This window comes from Diprion similis, chromosome 6 (genome assembly GCF_021155765.1).
Source record: "Diprion similis isolate iyDipSimi1 chromosome 6, iyDipSimi1.1, whole genome shotgun sequence".
NCBI lineage: Eukaryota > Metazoa > Arthropoda > Insecta > Hymenoptera > Diprionidae > Diprion > Diprion similis.
The window spans coordinates 12,717,114-12,737,017 of NC_060110.1; the positions used below are offsets into that span (position 1 = coordinate 12,717,114).

At 43.0% G+C, this 19,904-nt stretch overlaps 1 protein-coding gene across 1 annotated transcript in view; it reads left to right on the plus strand.

The window, feature by feature from the left end:
* The window catches only part of LOC124407132 (desert hedgehog protein), a 39,758-nt gene extending 21,085 nt beyond the window's left edge, over positions 1 to 18,673 (plus strand). Inside the window, exons 2-3 of the mRNA XM_046882982.1 lie at positions 13,233 to 13,494; positions 17,329 to 18,673. Of these exons, the coding sequence (XP_046738938.1) occupies positions 13,233 to 13,494; positions 17,329 to 18,071 (1,005 nt within the window). The 3' untranslated portion in view covers positions 18,072 to 18,673. The remainder of the gene's footprint in view (positions 1 to 13,232; positions 13,495 to 17,328) is intronic.
* Positions 18,674 to 19,904: the final 1,231 nt, after the last annotated feature.

Below are 19,904 nucleotides of genomic sequence, written 5' to 3' on the forward strand. Positions count from 1 at the left end.
TGCGTGCCCGAGAGGTGCGGGTTACCACCGCGTAAGGGTTAAGTAGCCGGGTATCGCTGTCCAGCATCTCTTCTCTACCCCTGGAGCAAGAATCCGGTTCGTTCGTCTCCCTCGACTGATCGACCTTGCTTTCCCGCCTCTGTCTTTCTCTATTCCACTCCGTATCTCGCTCACTTTGCGTATGTATTGCTGCTGGTGTATCACCGACGGTGTACGGATAGATTAGTTACCCATGTTTCGCTGCACGCCTTTAGACGGACGAAAAAACCGATCAGTGACACTGAGCAAAGTCTAATTACTTGAGTTGATTTATCGTCAGAAATCGATGATGTTTATTTATCATACATTTATTTATTTATAGTCTCATTTGCCAAGCTAGCTTGGCCTTATGTACGATCATCGAACTTGCTTTCCGTTTGGCATGGAAGAGGAGAAGTTGATTGCAAATTCTATCGACTTTATTATCTTCATCGCGTTTTTCTTGTGGCGCCATTCTGTGACTCATTCTTCTGAAGAAGGATGCACAATATCGATCGCTTGATCGAATATTGGGCAATAAACGGAGAAAGACGCACAGTGCCGGTAAGAAATGAATCATTCTCATTCAACGTTATTACACGAAATGAGAACTTGGAGATTTGAGAGATCTAAAATCTGGTCGGCACAGTGGCCGCGGCCCGTGGGAAGCTGCCGGGTGACGAAAACTGACGTCCCTGATGGCCCAGATAACGGTGATTGAAGACCTTAATTATGGCGGACTGGGTTCACGTTACGCGTTCAAATATACATATATGTATACACGTACGTATGAATGTGCATCAGGAGAACACCACGTGTGATACACAAGGCGAATATGCGTGTATGCACTCATGTACATGCGGTGTACGTAAGTAGATATCTATACATCTACCTGCAGTGCATTACACCAGACTCCGAGAGAGTCGCCGGGCGGCCTTTCTTCTCGGCTTAACTGCAACCGAGGGCCGGACGACGGACACCCAGCAATTCTTATAATCCACCCCGAACTCTGAGGCCCGGGTACGTTCAGCGTCTGTTTGTGTTTACGTAATGGAAGGTGACGCGAAGACCGACACGGTCATAGATTAACCAATTCAGGACTAGAAAGTTGGGCAACCGCGTCGGCTCCCTTCGGCCGCCATAACGCCCAATCCGATCCGTCCGAGCGAGGATCTAGAGGGCGGGACCGCGAGAGAAATCCTCTTTTTCAGAACTTGAAAAAAAATATCAATTCACCCACATCGTGTACTGCCAGATTTCTTACACGCCCAAGTTCACACATACGAGTTAAATAAGGTGGAGAGAAAAAATGAAACGCAGATTTATACAGAATTGTTATTCAATGCATCGTGTTTGTGTAATGAAGTCACCGTATCGTTCAAGATTACGATCATACCGTCATCGTCATAGATCACTAAAGATCCAAGTTCGTGTCTGTGAAAAGGTGTATAACGTATGTTAAGAATTGAAGCTACGAACAAACGGGTATGGATATTTTACACCTAAATAACGACTGAACAATCAATTTTAATTAGATAGAAATCACTTCAAATTATTAGCAACAATCATTGAGTAATATATATGCTAAACATGGTGACTTGGACTTTCAATCTAAACTTAGACGTCTATTCATAAAACGTCTGGCCACGGTATACATTGTTGCGAAACAGCACGTTGATATTATACACGTGCGTTGAGCAAGTAGAGATTTTCAGATCGCGGTTACTCGTTTCATCAATGAACCATTCTCTCCGTGCGTACAGATCTGAATATACATTTGCGTTATTCATTACACGGTTGTTTTTCGTTGACGGTACTCGCGGCTCGGTGAGTTTTGCATTCCAGCACGTACGGCTGGGTGTATCGGTCAAAATTGCTTTCTGCGCAGCTTCTCTTTTCTAGATAAGCCGTACAATTATTGCCCCCCGGGTCCTTATTACTTTATCTTATTTACATTTCGGTCACTTTGCAGAGAACCGCGTTACCCCTATTGCTCACATCTGGCGTTGTTACTAGCTTTATTCTGTACAAAAAATCCAACAAAACACTGAATGAAATAAGAATCATATACATACGTACTTCGCCTGCATTTACCGCCGAGAAACGACGCAATGAAAAAGGAAACGGTAAAGGAATCGTAATGAGGTTAAAATCGAGACAGAAGTCATACGGCAATTAAGACGTTGGTCGAGCAATTACTGTCAGTTTTATCCGTGGCAAACACGATGCAAGTGCAACGGTGCGCGAGCGGTAATTGATGCCAGATTTTAATTAATTGCTTAGATTAATCGGCCATTAATCCAGCAGTAAATCACAAGCCTTGTAGGCTGGAGGTAGAAAACGTTTATGTAATGTCAGTCGTGTCAAGCGTGGGTCGCATATATTTATCTTTCTTTACTGCAATTACTTGAACACCGCCGTGTGGATGCAACGCGAAGTTAGTTTTCTCTTGACGTTTTTCCCCATGTCGTATACCACGCCGGTTCTATTCGTCTGTCAACTAAATCAATCTCCGTCTGACAGCAAAAACCACAATAATTATTATTGCTAATTGTGACCGAAGCTATGATTACCCAACCTATTGTGTACCCCATATGTTGTGACTCTGCGACGAAATTAAAAAAATCATATCTACCTAACTTTCTAAGTTCAGGCAACTAATATAATATTGGTGAATTTTGAAAAATTTGAAAATCACATATTCAGGCAGGAGGATATTTGTTGGATTTTGTTGGACTTTGATAGATTTAAATGGTTCGACTAAACTGCATAACAAGTCGGTGTATTTGAATGTACTAGAGGCCGCTTCATCATTTTAATATATTCATGAAACAATTATTTCAAATTTTGCCAAGTCAATATTAAGTTTTCATATTTAGAGGTATCTACCTATATTTTATTGGACAAATTTTTATTGCAATTTCAGCGCAATTATTTTGATTGGTATATTCGCAACGTAAAGTTTTTTCCCCTCGTAAAAGATTTATACACGATGTGTCACAAATTGATTTTGTTAAAAGAGCAAAAAATATCTCTGAGTGTTGTTATCCCGACCCGTATCAGCCATCAATAAAGATTAGACACCCACGACGTCCGGGATGCAACTTTTGTTTTTACATCACGGGTACGCTTATCGAACTTTTACGGCTGATCGTGTTAGTTCGCGATCATTTGCACAATTATAATACGTCGTCGCGTAGATCGGTACTGAAGTGTTTTTATAATCGCCTGTGTACATTTGGGTCGTTTTAAATATTTGCCCAGCGTTGTTCAAGTCCTCTTTCGTAGTCCATTCGATTGCGTGATTTCATGAAAGAAACGATTAAATCCGCCGTTATTGGCGAAAGAAATTACGTTGTCGTGTACACTTTGTTGACACAAAATCACCTCGAGAACTGGTACTCGAATTTGTGAGTTCATAAATCATCATAAAATCGCCGAATAGGCTCGTACATATATTATAGTAACTAGCTCATTGACATTGAATGTAAGTTTATCAAAACACAGCTATATCCAAACTCAATCCGAGACACACATCCGTCGATATATCTTAAGATGCGCATTACAAAATTATGTGTCAACCCATGGCACGTTCGAATGAAAAATTGTCAGTCCACTAAAAGTACTCTTCACTTAGGCTGAAAGTAAAGGTTGTTTGAAATGGAAGAATCTGCTTGTAAGTTGCTAAAAATATTATAATTGAATTCACCATCGTCGAAAAATTTTGACGTGGATTGAGAATTATTTGTTGACATTACACAGCCTACGAGGCAAACTGTTCGGTGGGAAATATTTGCAATATAATTATTTAACTCGATTTAACATAATCCATATTAACAGAACACATTCCTACGTAACGCCGATGCAATCTACGATTTGAGAACGAAATTATCGTCAATTTTTTTTCTCTTTTTATTACCCGGGTAACCTTACGTAACTTTCGGCCACAGAAAATTATTTATCTTTGAAATTGATGGCACTAAAATATAAACGGAAAATAATTATCAATAACTTATGGCTGTTCCTCAGGCTGCGGTGGCCGATAAACATTACTATTCATGCGCTTCCGTACGTACAACGCTGAGTTTATTTAAACGCAAAATGAGTGAGCGTTGATTATTTAAACGCCGGTCTGTAACGAGAATTTTCTACGCACCAAGAGCTTGGCAATAATTTTCATTTAACGCTCAATTTCTGACAGTGAAAGCTTCCTACTTGGAGGAATACCAGAAGTAACCACAGACGCCGTTACAAGTTACTCTCACAATCAGTGTGTTTTCGTATCGTCCGACTTCACGTCAGATTTTTCAATCAGTGACCAATCACAAGTTACATATAAAAACAGAATTCTGTGTACAACTGCTTATAGCTTCCAGGGAACTGACCCTCGGCTTATCTGCACTGCCTGGCGCTAGGAAATTGTTATTAAGAGAAGTAACTGTTATCTCGTAGTGCATGTTTACACTTGGAGTACTCGCGTACGAAGTTTGTACGATATCTCTGCCGGTGGGCAGGTGTTTTAACCCGACAACACAAGGGGTATTCCCTTACGTGCACGTGCCTCTTACACTCGAGCGATTGCTCAGCGGTTATTTGAAATTAACGGCTAATAAAATAATGACGAAGTAGTAGCGCGACGGAGCACCGTAGCAGCTACTTGATTCTCAAGTGCCCAGACTTGAATCGGAGAAACAGCAAAGGCCGGAGAGAGAAACAGAAACGGTAAAAACGGTAGAGCGCTGCAACGAAGGAGAGAAGACTGCAGAATAATTACACTCGACAATTTGCGGAATTCCGCAAATACGGGGCGAACAGATGGATCGTTTCAATTACGGCTGATGCGCGGAGCTTCTGCGAAGCCGCTGAAACGTTTAAATAAGAATACCGTATATCAACCCGGCAATTACTAACAATTAACAACAGTTTACAGCGCAAGTAGTTCTCTCACACGTCGTAAAGATAAAACAATAAACAAACACCTACGGCAGTGACTCTGCCGCGTTCCTATAGTATAAAGTATATACTGCACCATTAGTTGAATTAACGATTCCTCTACCCACGTGTCACCGTATTGCTTTCGATTATTGCTTACGCATACACTTTACGAAATTCGTGTATTCTTACAATAACGCCTCGGGTGGTATTGATATTTACAATTTCTATTGTGACCATTTGGATTAAGAGAAATCTTAAGGTTGATAGAATAATGGAAGCTAAAAAATATTTATCTACACAAGCTATACTGTTTTACACTGATTCTTGGATAAACTGATATCCATTTTTGACTCTGTGCAGTTTCAAATAATACGCATTCATTAGGCATTGACGCAGATCCAACGACTTATGAAACAGTGTAATTTATACCTGCAGGATTTAACCGCGAGAATCAAGGCAACACGTGTGTCATCATCACGCCAAGTGCTGATCGTCACGCGGGGAATGTTTACTGTACCAACTAATTGGTTAGGTAAACGATGTAAAAGTACATCGGTTCTGACTGCACCCACCTGCTCATTACCAAATAACTACCATGGAGTCAAGCTACCGCATATTGGTTGGTAACGCAATGGTCGAGCAGCAAGAAAAGTAGGAATAATTTTTGTCATTTTGGACGGGAGTTTCACTAATTGTAGCGATCCAAAATCGTTGTATCAACTTTTCGTAAGTTTCCATGCGATGATATTACTCGTTAGAGCAACGATCGAATTCCAAGTGAATGATTGGACGAAGCATTTGAATGTTCGTGAAAAGAAAAACGTGAACGATGAGGATTGAAAATCGGATGCTCTAGTAATCGTAGAGCAGAATACGAGACATTTTTAAATCCTTCGTGAAAGGGTTCGCATCAGATTTGCTGCAAGATCGGGTGAAGATCGTTTCGGAAAAGGTAGGAAGGTTCGATATATCGTGTTCCAAATCACCCAGGATCGAGGATCGGGTTATGAGGATCGAAATGAATGTAAATCCCCTTAACACGATCCCCGAGCAAAACACGGCTACCCAAAGCCCAAATCCCAAAGTGGCCAGATTAGATATACGGAGCCGATCCTATCTGTCTACTGAACTTAAATCTCGGGCTGTTTTGGAATGTGTCGAGCCGCTGCGGAGCCGTGCAAACGATAATTTAATCGACGCATTACATTTATTCAAACGAAGGTATCAATAATTGTCATCGTTCAGTGTTGCTCAGATGACGTGGCTGTACATCTTATAACCAACCAATTTCTCATTCATCTCATCGCTGTTTACATTATTGGATATATTATATTCGAAAGTCACGCTGACCTCCGACATTCGAACGTTCCATCTATATCAGCCTATCTGTCTGAAGATTCAAATTCAATCCTGTTCAATGCCTGTTCCTGCCAGAAGCTGTTTCCCATTAATATTTAGATTAACTTTTTACACCATCGATACGATACAAATTTCTCTATTAACTCATTCATCAGTAATGCAGTCTCTCCAACAGTAGTTCGAAACATCATCCAACCAGTTACGCAAAGTTATTAGCAGTGTGATGGCATAATTCATGCGCCGATAGTTGTCAGATATGCAAAATAGGTATATACATATACAATCATAGCGAAGTGAGTTGACCCGTTGGTTCTTAAGGTACCTACCTACGTATCATTTCAAGATAAATGACAAAATTGATTCAGTTAGTCGGACGATTCGGAAGTTCAAATTAGTCTGTTCAGTACATTTGTCAGTTAATTAGAGATATATTATCGTCAGAGCTTGAAGTAAAGTTGTTTGAACCGTGATTCCGAATTTGTGATATTCGCACTTTGAACCTTCGAAGCTGTGGAAAATCATTATAAGTGATACCAGAGCAAGGGGACCGTGAGGTCCGTCGGTACTTCGGGAGTAATTTTCTTCGATGCAATACGTCTTCTTCGTGGTATCATAATCTTCGACGCAGCGAGGGAGAAGTTATATGTATAGAACCGAAAGGTGTGGGATGCCTCAATTACGTAAGCGGCGATACACCGGGGAGTCAGCCAACTGGATTTTGTGGGCACAGTTCACTTTCGAAAGAAAGTCCGCCGACTGATGTCTCGGGCCGCATAGCCAGACGGGGTCAGTCGGGACGCGACGATCCGTGCGCTGACCAAAGACGACTTGGCGTCGTCACCCGGGCTGACGGACAATCTCGTTGATGGGAGTGACGGGCCCCTGGCAACATTGACCATAATCCATACCCCCAGACAAAAAGAAATTCGGAGCCCGTCGCCTCGGATCTTCGTCAGGGTCCAGTTGTTTCGACGATAATAAGGATGTAACTTGAGATGCTGGGACACGAGGACATGGGTTTGACGAGAGTTGTGATCAACCTGGCAACTTCCAGGAACCCCTTGGAGCCCAGGAAGACGAGGCGAGGCGCAAGGCATCCGTCGAGTCAAGTATTTCGCGGGGGAACCGCGGATTTCTCCTCACTTTTTACTCCTTCATTTCTATCGCATCGCGACACTCCACTCTCCGCTCTTTCGCTTTATCGTCACCTTCGTGTATTATGCTCGTGGATGAACAGAGCGCATTACCAAGCGGTCTCCTGTTACCACCGAATCCTTTCGTCCATCTCCGGAGCTCGCTCGGACCGACGTCAAGACGACCTTGATACTGGCCGACACTATTGGTTGATTGCATAACGAAGCACCTCTCGACATAACTATGTCGTCCATGTTCCAATTGACGCAATCGATGACCTTCGAGTAATCTTGAGATCCGAAGTAATTTTTGGACCTCGATCGGATTCAGGGGTGGGCGTGATTTCTCGCAGAGTAAATCGTCTGCAGGCTCAAGGTTCCCGCGCCTCCAGAGCTCGTGTCAGGACACACAAAGGTCCTTTGTTCGTGATTAGCCATCGATCGCGGTTGGAACCGGGAAGGTTCTCGGTGGTATAATTCAGTCGAGTTATACCGGCAGCGTAAGGGGCGACCCGTGATACTTGTTATGAGTTCTGATTATTATTGTTGTTGTTTCCACGTGGTTATTCTGAATTCTCAAGTGGGAATAGTGGGAAATCCAGGCGTGAGATAGCTCACCTGGCTATGTGGCTATAAACGGGAGGAAAGAGGGAAGAGGGAAGAGGGAAGAGGGAAGAGGGAAGAGGGAATCCTTACACGCCTGTCGCTGACTTTGCTAGAGAGCTCCACAAACACTCGACTTCTTTCTTGCGGTCCTCTGTTCTCCGCCTCGTTCTCATCTCATCTCATATCCTTTCTTTGTTGCTACATCATGCTCGTGTCGAGTGTACCGCGCCTCGAACCTCGCGTGGCGTACCTTCGCAAAGTGGCAATTCCTTTCCATATGTATGGCTTACCGTCTATTTCCAGCCTAGCATATCCCACTTAATTAGTTGTAGATTCAGTTGACCCTTTTTGTTTTTTCGACCATAAGTCAGCCGATCGCCGAGAGGTGCATTACGGAACGGGAATATACGCACGTGCACCAGCAGCACCTCTCAATATGTACCACGTAGGCAAATAAAAATGCGCATAATATATGTCTTGTCGTAATGGTAGTCAAATATTTGACCGACAGGCAGACTTTTACTTTTGGTATATTTCGTTGACCATTATTCCGCTTGTGAACACAATAAATCAACTAATTGACAAATTCAGAACTTCCGTTAGCGCGAGTACATAACCAATATTTGCCGCATGGTGCACAGCTACAGGTGAGCTTTCGTACCGAAGCTTATATGTCGTAGTGCAGTAAATTCCTGTTTCCTCTAACCACGAACGGTAATATTTTGAATACGACTCGTTACCGAGCACCAAAAATTATATCCCTTAGACGGTACAGTGCCATACCTACTATACTTGTCAAAGGACGCGAAGAGGCGCTCTATGTGACTATTGTATCGCGGACATAATTCGACACGCGCAAACATAGCTGGAATTCATAATGGCGGCGCCAATGGCCAGGGATTAGCCGATCATGCGATCGGCAGCTCAAAACGAGTCAGAGTGAATGGAACGCACGCATGGCAGTCTCGGGATCGGTCTGACGCTCGATACACTGGGCCAGTCGCCACGAGTCTTGGGTGAGGACGAATAAGAACGAAAGGAGAGGAGTACCAAGAGGAAAACGATGAAGAGGAAGGAGGAGGAGAGAAGCAGATGGATAAAGGAAGGAGAGAAAGAAACAAGAGAGAATAATATGGAGGAAAAGGAAGAGTAGGAATGGAGGAAAGGCGGCGGGGGCGGAGCCCCATCTCCGAATGCCGCAACGGACCTGCCGGCCCGACGGGCATATCTCTCTTTCCGTCCTTCTTCATCTCCTCAATCCGGTCAATCTTGTCGACCCGAAGAGCCAACCCCTTCGCGCCGTAGCCCATGTTTCACACTCTTCATTCCACCATCGAATCTCTAGTACCGTGAAATAGTTCCCCCATTTAGGTAATGGGGAAGCAAGAAATTATACCCATCCTCGTTACATGGTACGTGAACTTTCATTGCACTGCCGGATTTTTTTTCGACTTACAATTAATATCAGAATGTCTTTCTAGGCTCGGAGAAAATGAGTTTTTAACACGACGAAACTGTTTCTTGCGAATTATGATCTTCCTCGCTTTATTCTCGATATTACAACCTAGGACAACGTGTATTTCGGATTCGCCATATATCACGTTCCAGAGATGAAATCTGGGGTCACTGTATTTTCCAACGAAATCTAAGAAAGAAAGACTGAGGCAGGGAAAGTAAATCAATCGCAAAAACGCATAAAACATTCAGGTCATCGTATTGTTTACCGCATTCAAATTCTATTCTGTGTAGACTGTGGACCTGTAGTCAGAACGTCAATGCAAACAAGAGAAACCGCGGTCAAGATGTTAGAGTGGAATAATTTTACTATGAAGACGCACATTCGGTTAAAGAAACGTGTTATTGTGATTCGAAAATGGAAAAGTTTGACGTCAACTTCACGTTTAAGTAAACGGACATATTTTGCGAGATCACTACTTTGCATTTAAAACTCGCATTAGCGCGAATAAACGGCAATAATAACGTAACATGGTTTTCGGTTGAATAAATAGTGCTTGTTTGCCAACTATTTCCATCAGACTCTACAGCCAAAGATTAAACGAAGTCGCTTCCATATCTGAGTACACGATTATCTTTTCAACTCTTGTCAGATCCATTTACCGAAGTTGCCTGGCGTAATTCTTACCTGTTAGTATCACTCCGAAACGTGCTGGCTTATACTTGCAGCTCTGAGAATGAGGAATGAAAATCTTTGTCGAAGCGCTGCACAGGCAACGCCTGACTACAACGAGATATTGTAACTGGTAACTGAAACGCTCATTTTTTAATTCTTCATTTATATTATTATTATCATTGTTGTTAATATTGTTCGATTTGGTTGGGTACATAAAGAAGAGTCGCTCAGAGATTGCTTTTTGTTACGTTATTTTCACAGTTAAAAGCAGAGGCAGGCGGGCTTCGGCTGCAGCGAGGATCCAAAGACGAAGAGTCGTTTCTTATCGCCTTCACACGTTTGGAGGATTAAAAGTCTTGACTCGCTCGCGGTATAAGGGCCTCGTTGGTATAATGGCGCATGGTTTGCGGCGAGCTCTTTCAAGTTTAAATGGCCGCGTGATGTAAGTCCGTAAAGTTTTCGTTGCCTCGTTGCAAGGCTCACTACCAAGTGGCCGTTGCCGGCTGCCTGTCTATTTTCCCTAATGGATTACCAGCGGGCCATTTCTCATTCGAAATGGATTTTCATTTGGCTTCGACACGCATTCCTCGAGTTGGCCAACTTTTTTCGCCTCTGCCAAATGTTTGTAAATAGATGTAAACTTTGGGAGGGGCCTGGGAATCCCTGCGGCGAGGACACGGCACCCCGCAGTGGCCCGACCATTCGGACGCTCTGCCCATTCTTTCCCCTCTATATACATGCACTTTATACTCGTGCCTTTATCTTTTATTCCCTCACGTCCATTGCTGTTCCCACAACAGGAACCAACAAACGCCGACGACCAACCGACATTCATCCACCACCAACGCGGATGCACGCGGTGCTGCTCAAAGCTTAAGCCTCGAGGCGGCTGACTCTTCCAACATTCTCAAGTGAATCTTCGATTTTTTCCGTTATGTAACCAATACCCACAATCCGTGAACGACGTACTAGCTTCCGAACACCACCAACACCGTGTATACTTGACTCTCATTTGGTACCTATCTACATACATACCTAAAGACGTCTTGGCCAAAGTGAACATCAAGTATCGTGCTCTTTACCAGACGAAATCATCAAGTACATAGTTACTTAAAGTTGGATATTTTTTCGGTGCTATTTTCTTATTTTGGTCATATTGCTGTGATATTTTTTCTACGGAATTTGAAATAATCGAGGTACCATGGCTCGATACACTGTATAATACGTATATCCATAAGTCACCCTGCACCTTGTTAGTATATCAAATACTGCATATTGTAGATGAAAGAGGGATTTTCGACTCGACATCGCTGTTTCCGGGAGATTTATGCACGGAATCTCCCGAGAGACACATGGCTGGCCTTTGACCTCAACAAAGCATACTATAAATTCGGTAAAATGAATTACACTCGTGGGACTAGCCAGTTTGCGTTGTGGATCGGTTAGAGTATCGAGGAGGAGTGATCCATGGTGGTATTGGTGGAGACTGTTCTTTGAACGGTGTTGATGCAGCTTGGGTAGTCATGGACGTAGAACCGTACTGCGTGGCGGCTGACGCGACCCATTCAATACCCATTGAAACGCGACGGGTCAGCGTGTCTGTAACGGTAATGACCCTTATTTATGTGCCAACAGATCGGCCAATCAGGAAAGAGTCGCAATGTGTAGAGGGCGGTGAATGAGGCACAATAAGAACGCTATTAGCAGACAGTTGGCGCAAACGTAGGGATTTCGCTAGCAACTATCTTTCCACCGCGTTCCCCCTGGTCACCCTTATAGCCAAAGGATTGAGCAGCCCCCTTGGGACGCCGCCGAGTCAATGGAGGCTAATTGATGCCAGTAAGGGACAAACCGACATTGTGTGTCAAGAAAAAAAAGGAGTCGACTAGGCGTGACGCCGGTTGTAGTCGTCTTCGAACATCACTTGGGAGAGTTGTAGACTTTCTTGTAAGCCTTTCAACGAGTAGGTATAACATGTTGTTAGGTGAATGGTTTTCGTAGTTCTATATAATACAGTGCATATGTATACTCATCTCGTGTTTTACTTTCATAAACAAAATACCCTTATGGGTGCGAAGGGTTTACGTATTTTTTCATTTTTATTTGTGTGTGAAACCATCTAACCGAGATTCCGTTTGAACGGAATGGTTTCGTACATGCATCATGGGTCCTGCAGGCTCCATGGGACTGCAGGGGAGAAGAACGGTTCTTTGAAAAGTTGCAAATCCCGTGGCGGTTGCAAAGGACACAAGAAAAGGTAGTGAAAAGCTGCAAGTCCGGAGAACGATTATACACGCCTGTTTGGAAATATAAATATTGTTGAGGAATTGGAATATGAGCGACAACGGACAATGCCAAAGTCAAGAAGAACCCGCGCCCTTCGCCGGTTGGCCGCCTCGGCTCTCTGAACAACCAAATCTCCCTTTTTGCCTTGGCTATCCCTGGAGTGGCGGATATGCGTTACGGATTACTCGTCATCCCCGGCTTAAAGGTGCCCGTAGCCGAGCTGATTAGCTCTGGTTGCCTTTTCCTCCGCGTACCGGTACACATATACTCGTCAATTGTGTGCGTGTATAATATGGGTATGTAGTGGGTACGAGACTACCGAAGCGAAGGCTCATATAACAAGGAACCATGGTATAGGTGTACCGGGATCTCTATGACCAGGTTAACTCGAAGAGCAGGTAACTCGGTCTTGGAGAGATGAAAAGTCCGAGTGTCTAAAGAGGATAATATTCGGGCGATTGGCGTGACGGTCTTGTTCCGTTCTGTCTCATCTCCTCTTCTTCGCCTCCGTTTGTCCCTCTGATTCGCTACGGCAACCCAAGTCCGTCCGTCACTCCAGTCCAAACACGAATTTGTATATGTATATAACAGCATAACATTCTTTAAAAGTTCCAAAACAACTATAAACCTTCGCATCATTCATCATTACTCACCAGCAACTGCGCTTGCTACCACCTACTCCTGTAAAATAAAGTGTATAAAAATTCTATCCATCCTTCATTTCAACATTGCACGCATTTAACGTTTAAACTTTCTTGTTTCAGAGGTGCAAGGAGAAACTCAACACCCTGGCGATATCCGTAATGAACCAGTGGCCTGGGGTAAAGTTGAGAGTTACGGAGGGCTGGGACGAGGAGGGAAAACACGCGACGGATTCCCTTCACTACGAGGGAAGGGCTGTGGATGTGACAACTAGTGACAGAGATCGTTCCAAGTACGGGATGCTTGCACGCCTTGCGGTCGAGGCTGGCTTCGACTGGGTCTACTACGAGTCTCGATCACACATTCACTGTTCTGTAAAGTCTGGTCAGTATCCTTGTCCTCTCACGAACCTGCCTCACCTTTGCATTGGCAGTACACAGATTTATTTTTACACACGTATGTGTACAGTCACTTATCTCCGCGGCTCCGCCATCTCTGTAATCATGCTTGACTGATTCCTTGTGCAAATCTACTTCATTCTTCGCAGAAACTGAATATCCAGTTTGAAGTCTCTCAAAGACGACCCGCGAAGCTTACTCGTTACCTTTAACCTTGACCCCTGGCGGAAATTGTGAACGTATAGTTACTTGATGTTGAACATTCAATTTACTTTGCTTTTAAAAACCGATGGATTATTTTCATTTACCGTCTACTATAGTTGCATCCGATACCGTTGCTGCATTGTTTACAATAGAACATCGGCGATAACAGGTGTAGTACGTTGAACTTCCAGATAATCAGAACGATTCTTATCGATAAGGGTATTATCTGGTGTTCGATATTTTTTAGATCAACAACACGACGAAGAATTATTTTTTACCATAGACGTTTCAAGGGTTGACTATATAATACCGCGCTTTAGTAAAAACTGGGCCATACGTATATATTCCCATAGAGTTTTACGTTGTGAATTTTAAAACAAAATTTAGGGCCGCATTAGCATATAATTTTAGATTAAACAAGTATGAAATGCTCTCTGTCATAAAAGTCTGTCGACGGTTACACCGTTCAAGCATGAAAGAGTAAACGAATTTAAACCGTGGTAAGCCCTGGGCTGTTACGTGATACCTCAGTAAATAAATTACACTTTATGTTTACCGCGCTGAGAATGTGGTTATAGAGTGTATCGGGCTTTGGAGCGATTTTTTCACCACCGCGCTTGTTAACCGAGAAAAAGAGCATAATAACCGATAGGCTGAGAACCACTGGTAGGAACAAGTTACACCCGACAGTTTGAATTCTATGACGTCGTTACAATGCTTTGAAAGATTTATATCGCTAAATTATTAACGAATTAACAAAATGTAATTAGAATTTATTCCGTCGATAGGATCTTCGATGTTGACGCCTGGGGCTTTATTTACGTCCCGTTTCCGTCAAAGTGTTTTCCGCCCACTAAATCAGAGAGTTAACAGACCCAGCCTTGCGGCGTACCTTCTTTGGCTAAAGTCCCATTCATTCCAGCTGAGACCGGTCGCTGCAACGATGCAGAGGTGCATGCATACGTCAGCTATAAGGCGCTTCCCGCCAGCCCTAAATTCAAAGACACTGGAAATTACAGAGTTTATACCGACATATACCTGCCCGCCGCGTCGGTGCCCCTCGCATACGTATATTCGTATCAAGTTTTCACTCTTTCCAAACAAACTGCACCTTTCAATTATCCGACAAAGTTGATCGATCACGGCGTAATCGTTGGTTCCTTTCAAGTTGACTTGTGATTTGAGACTTCCGACACCTCCCCTTGGCTCTTTTGAGTTTACCGAAGCCGACGAATTTTGGGTGGGAACGAGATCGCTCACCTAATTGTCCCACATAACTTGCCGGATCATTACGTACGAAAAAATAACCTTCAGTAGGCATCCACCGTAGTTGCAAGCAGAGTTATGGTTGTTTGAAACGCTTTTACAAATTCTTGCGAGGCAAAAAAAAAAATGTCGAAAATTTGGAAAGTCCGGGAAAATGTCTTTGTTTTTTTTCCCCGAAGTCGCGGCTTCTTATCATCTTTGGCTTTATAAAATTGATTGCCAATTGATTGGAGCAGACGACGAAAGAGAAGAAAAGATAATTATAAGTCACAGAGACAGGCGTGATCGTTCGTAATTACCGCATCAATCACGTTTCTGATAGACATTGAAATAAGTATGAGGCGTCTAAACTTTCAACCTGATAGTATTATTAAATCGGGATCTAGAGGTTATCAGTAGCGTAGCCTCCAAAATGACGTAAATTGATCGATACAAATGTTTTTCATACCGCGTGTGCTTCCCGCTGATCGATCTATGTTTAGTTGAATTTTATTTGACCCAGGCTTATACCTAATCGGAAAAGCGATGATGTGCCTGGAAATCTTATTGATATAAGTTATTGATTATAGTTGTTGATCCCTGCGTGTTACATCGTAGAACACGATTCGAAGTCGGCCAAGGAGCTTTACCATTTATTTACCGAATCTCGTATTTGTATCGTACACAGAAGCGTAACGTCGCAACTTAACATTCAACCTACCAGCATGCGTGCATAGCATAACTTCCGAAATTGAAAGCTAGTAAGGATGTTGGTTCAGCTGCCCCACGACTGTGGCACCACCAGCTGACTCCGGTTTGTTATTTCCTGCCTTACCAACGCTCTATAATCACCGCCAGACAGGAGTCAAGACTTAGTAGATATTGTCGGCAGTTTCCAAATCGTCGGCAATTTTGAATTAGAAAAATGGTAAAACAACCATAGTGGCGCGTAAATACTGTGGATGGTAATCGGAGGTAATATTTGTCGTCGAAAATGCATCGTTCGTCAATCATTGTTCCTAGGGAGCATTGTGAGACTGAAAGAGAAGAGACTATAAACCGCTATGAAAAAATATTATAAATTTGACCGGTGCCTAGACCGCGAAGCCACTAAAATATAGGATTACAATAGCGTAAAAAGGTCCTACGAGAAATGGGGGGCAAACACCTTCAATGGAACCACTTTGAAACGTAAACACTAGAAATACATCAGCGCTGTTTATTCAAAGGAAATCACTGAAGCCTCAAAAGTCCGGATGAGCGTCTCTCGTCTCGACACCGGATAAAGTGTTTCACTCTCCTGGAATACTTGACACTTTTTACTTCACGATCAGCCTTGGAATACGCCTTTCATACGCACCATCAGTTCCTGTCAGCGTTCTACCCACTCCATCGTTCTGATAACTGGTCTTATAAAATGCAGACAAAAAAGCTGTTACCTTTGCAAATTCAAATAAGTCTTTCACTAGCTACAGCATAAGGTGAAAGAAAAAAACATCTTAATTCTCACTGATCAAATCGTCGATAAGAGCATTGTGTTTTTCTGAAGGCAAACAGTTCCTCCGGCTTTGATACTCAACAAAACAGGAATAAGATCAGTAACAAATAGTGTAACATGAACACGGATTTAAACTCTTGTATAGCGTCGTTTTCTGAACTTATTTCAACAAACCGAAACCATTCTACTTCCAATAGGTACTTGCGAGTTTAGCGGTAACCCATTGAGCGCGTTTTGAAATTCTCGTTGAACGGCGGTTGAATTTGGAAAGTTTAATTAAATTCGTGTCAAAACGTTGATAAAAATTAAGGGGTGACGTCGACGGCCACGGGCGTTTATAATTTTACACTCAACCGCGACACATAATCTGCGGAGAGGTGGTCGAATCGCGTGCTTGCTTCAGATATTCCCAATCTCGTTGGTGTTGAATTTCAAAATAAATACCTGTGAATAGAGGCGGTCGCCCGTTGGTCCGATACAAGAGTCCGCCGCCGATGTCGGTGCGGTGAATTAAACTCGATCTCTAATTACAGTTGCGCCGAGCGAGCGAAGCTGAGAAATTGAAAAATCGTTCAACGCTACCTTAGAAAACTCTCCAATTAGAATTGCATCCGCGAAATCTGAATTGTAGTAGCTATTTTCCTCGTCAGAGTTCGTGATGTCACGACTTCGGTTTCGATGACGCGTGTCGCGTCCAATTACTCAGACCAGAAAAACTATTCAGCTAAGTTCGACGCCGATCGATCGCCAATCAGCGTCCCCGGAAGACTGCTCATATTACTCGGCGTCGATCGCGTCCAGCACCTGGCCGTATAATGACCGTCATATTTGCAGCGTCGACCCTTAACAAAACCATACAATTTATGATTGCAGAATCGTCGCTAGCCGGCAAATCCGGGGGATGTTTCCCGGGCAGGAGCATCGTCAGGACAGAGGACGGTTTCAACAAGAGTCTGGATCAGCTCGAAATCGGGGAACGAATAGCCGCACTCGATTCTGCGGGGTCGATCGTCTACAGCGAGGTGATCGCCTTCCTGGATCGGTCTCCGGAAGAGAGGAGACAGTTCGTCCGAATCACGACGGCATCCGGTCGTGCCCTGACCCTGACGCCGTCTCACCTGGTCCCCGTGTCCCTGGAGTCCGGCAGGACGACGGAATTCGCCGCGAAGGTTCGCGTCGGCGACCAGATTCTGGTTCGCGAGGGCGATCGGGGGGTCGAAACTCTCAGGTGGGACAGGGTGGCGAGCACGCGCCTTGTTCTCGAGGAAGGGATCTTCGCCCCGCTGACAACCGAGGGCACGGTCCTCGTCGACGACGTCGTGGCGTCCTGCTACGCCGTCGTCGACAGCCAATTCGTCGCCCATTACGCCTTTCTGCCGATGAGGATTTGGACGAACGTCAGATCAGGGGTCGCCAGAATCGCTCGAATACTCGTCGCCCCGCTCTCGGCCTGGAGCGAATTCCGGCCCGGACTTGGCGAGGACCACGAAGTTAAGGATCTCGAAAAGACTCCGTCGGTCAACGCGATGAGGTTTCAGCCAAGAGGTGTTCACTGGTACGCCTCGATGCTCTACACAGTTTCGTTCTACGTACTTCCCACAGATATGCTGTACTAATTTATTTCAACGATTTTGAAGAAATTTCTAACGCGAAAACGGTTCGTCGAGAAGCTCCCTATCTCCTTTCCCCTTTTGTACGTACTTTCGACGTGGACATACTCGATCGCCCAATTTAAGATCTGCACTCTCTGACCCCGTTTGTAGATCCCCAGTTACCCTGTGTGATGTGCAAAAACTGATGAACCATGTTTACCCCCATTCATTCAAATGGGTTCGAAATCCCCGTTTGCCAATCCGTTCAATTGCAGTGAAATCTGACTGACGATCCGTTCAGTTCAGCGTCACAGATTCGCACAGAGGAAGAAAACAACTAGACCAATTGTCTTAACTATTGTCCTTGGCACTTGTACGGATCGCATCGCAATCAATTGGCAATTGTTGGGCTGCGGTGCACCTCGAGTAACATTCGTCAAAACGAGACTCTAAGTCGAGCTGAAAGACCGTCAGCGAAAAGTGACGGTGTATATTCTATAATATACTTTATCGTAACTACCTATGCAATATGTATACGTATCGTATCGGCATTATAATGTACTTTACCATTTTATCTGTCGTGTATGCATATTGTTATTTTTATTATTATTATTATTATTATTATTATTTAAAAACAAAAATTTATCACTCAAATTCGAACGTATTTTACTAACGTCGCGTAGAAGTAACTATTTATAAATTGAGGGAGAGGGGGCGGCTGAGTGGCCATTGCCCGGAACCAACGCATGAGGCATGAACGGACGTTAATTAACGAGTGTATGAATCTTGGACGTAATTAGTGTAATCTACAACGACCAACGTGAAACTTATTTGTTAAAAACGTTCCAGAGTGATGCTTCTACGACGTTTATGACACGTTCTCCAACCCCTTGTTAGGTCCAGCGTGTAAACATTTTCACAGTATTTTCTTTGCTTTCCTTTTTTTTCACTGTCACGAAAGCGTTCTGGTAATTCTAATACTTCGCACACGGTTAACCTAAATCCTGAATAGAATCTTTTAGTTTTTACCAAATTTAGTAACACTAGAATACCTAATGAAATTCTATATGAAGGTTGAATAACGACTACGAATATTCAAGTATTTTTCGTATGTCATACACGTGAGTAGATGTTGTTTATCGTCTATTCCATATTTGTCAATATTTCTCTATCGCAGATCCTTCTTATCCCAATACAAACGAATACGCGAAGCCAAAAGATTTTGCATCGTCGCAAGAAGCATAGCTCACGTCACCCTCTGTCCGGTTCTATTTAAAAAAAAATTTCATTGCTCGTTTAGTCTTCCTCGTGGTATCGCGATTAAAACAATTATTGTAAATACACCATCTTATTGCCCCCGCCCAACCTGTAAATCTAATTCCCTTTCGCATCCTCCATCTCGAGCTCACCGCAGCTCCACGCGTTTGCTTACTTTATACTTATCATATTTATCATTCACAATTCGTAACTAGCCTTATAATTGTCACTATTATTATTATTACTACCACTGTTAGTCTCTTTGTATGATTATGATTTTTATCATTATTTTTATCACGAACATAAACACCTATTTTCTAATAGTTTTTCCGAACTATATATAATTACATATATATTATAATATATATAGACGTTAATCGATTTTCGCTGTATAGTATTGCGTAAGGTATCACGTATATTAATAATACTTTAATTATATAATATTATTATTTTATAAAAAAGTAAGTTATCCTGAAATATTATATATTATTCAATAATACTATTATTATTATTATTATTATTTTTAATAATATTATATTATGATTATTATTATTTTTATTATTATTTGTACGTAGGAAGAACAAATTATATAAATTATGT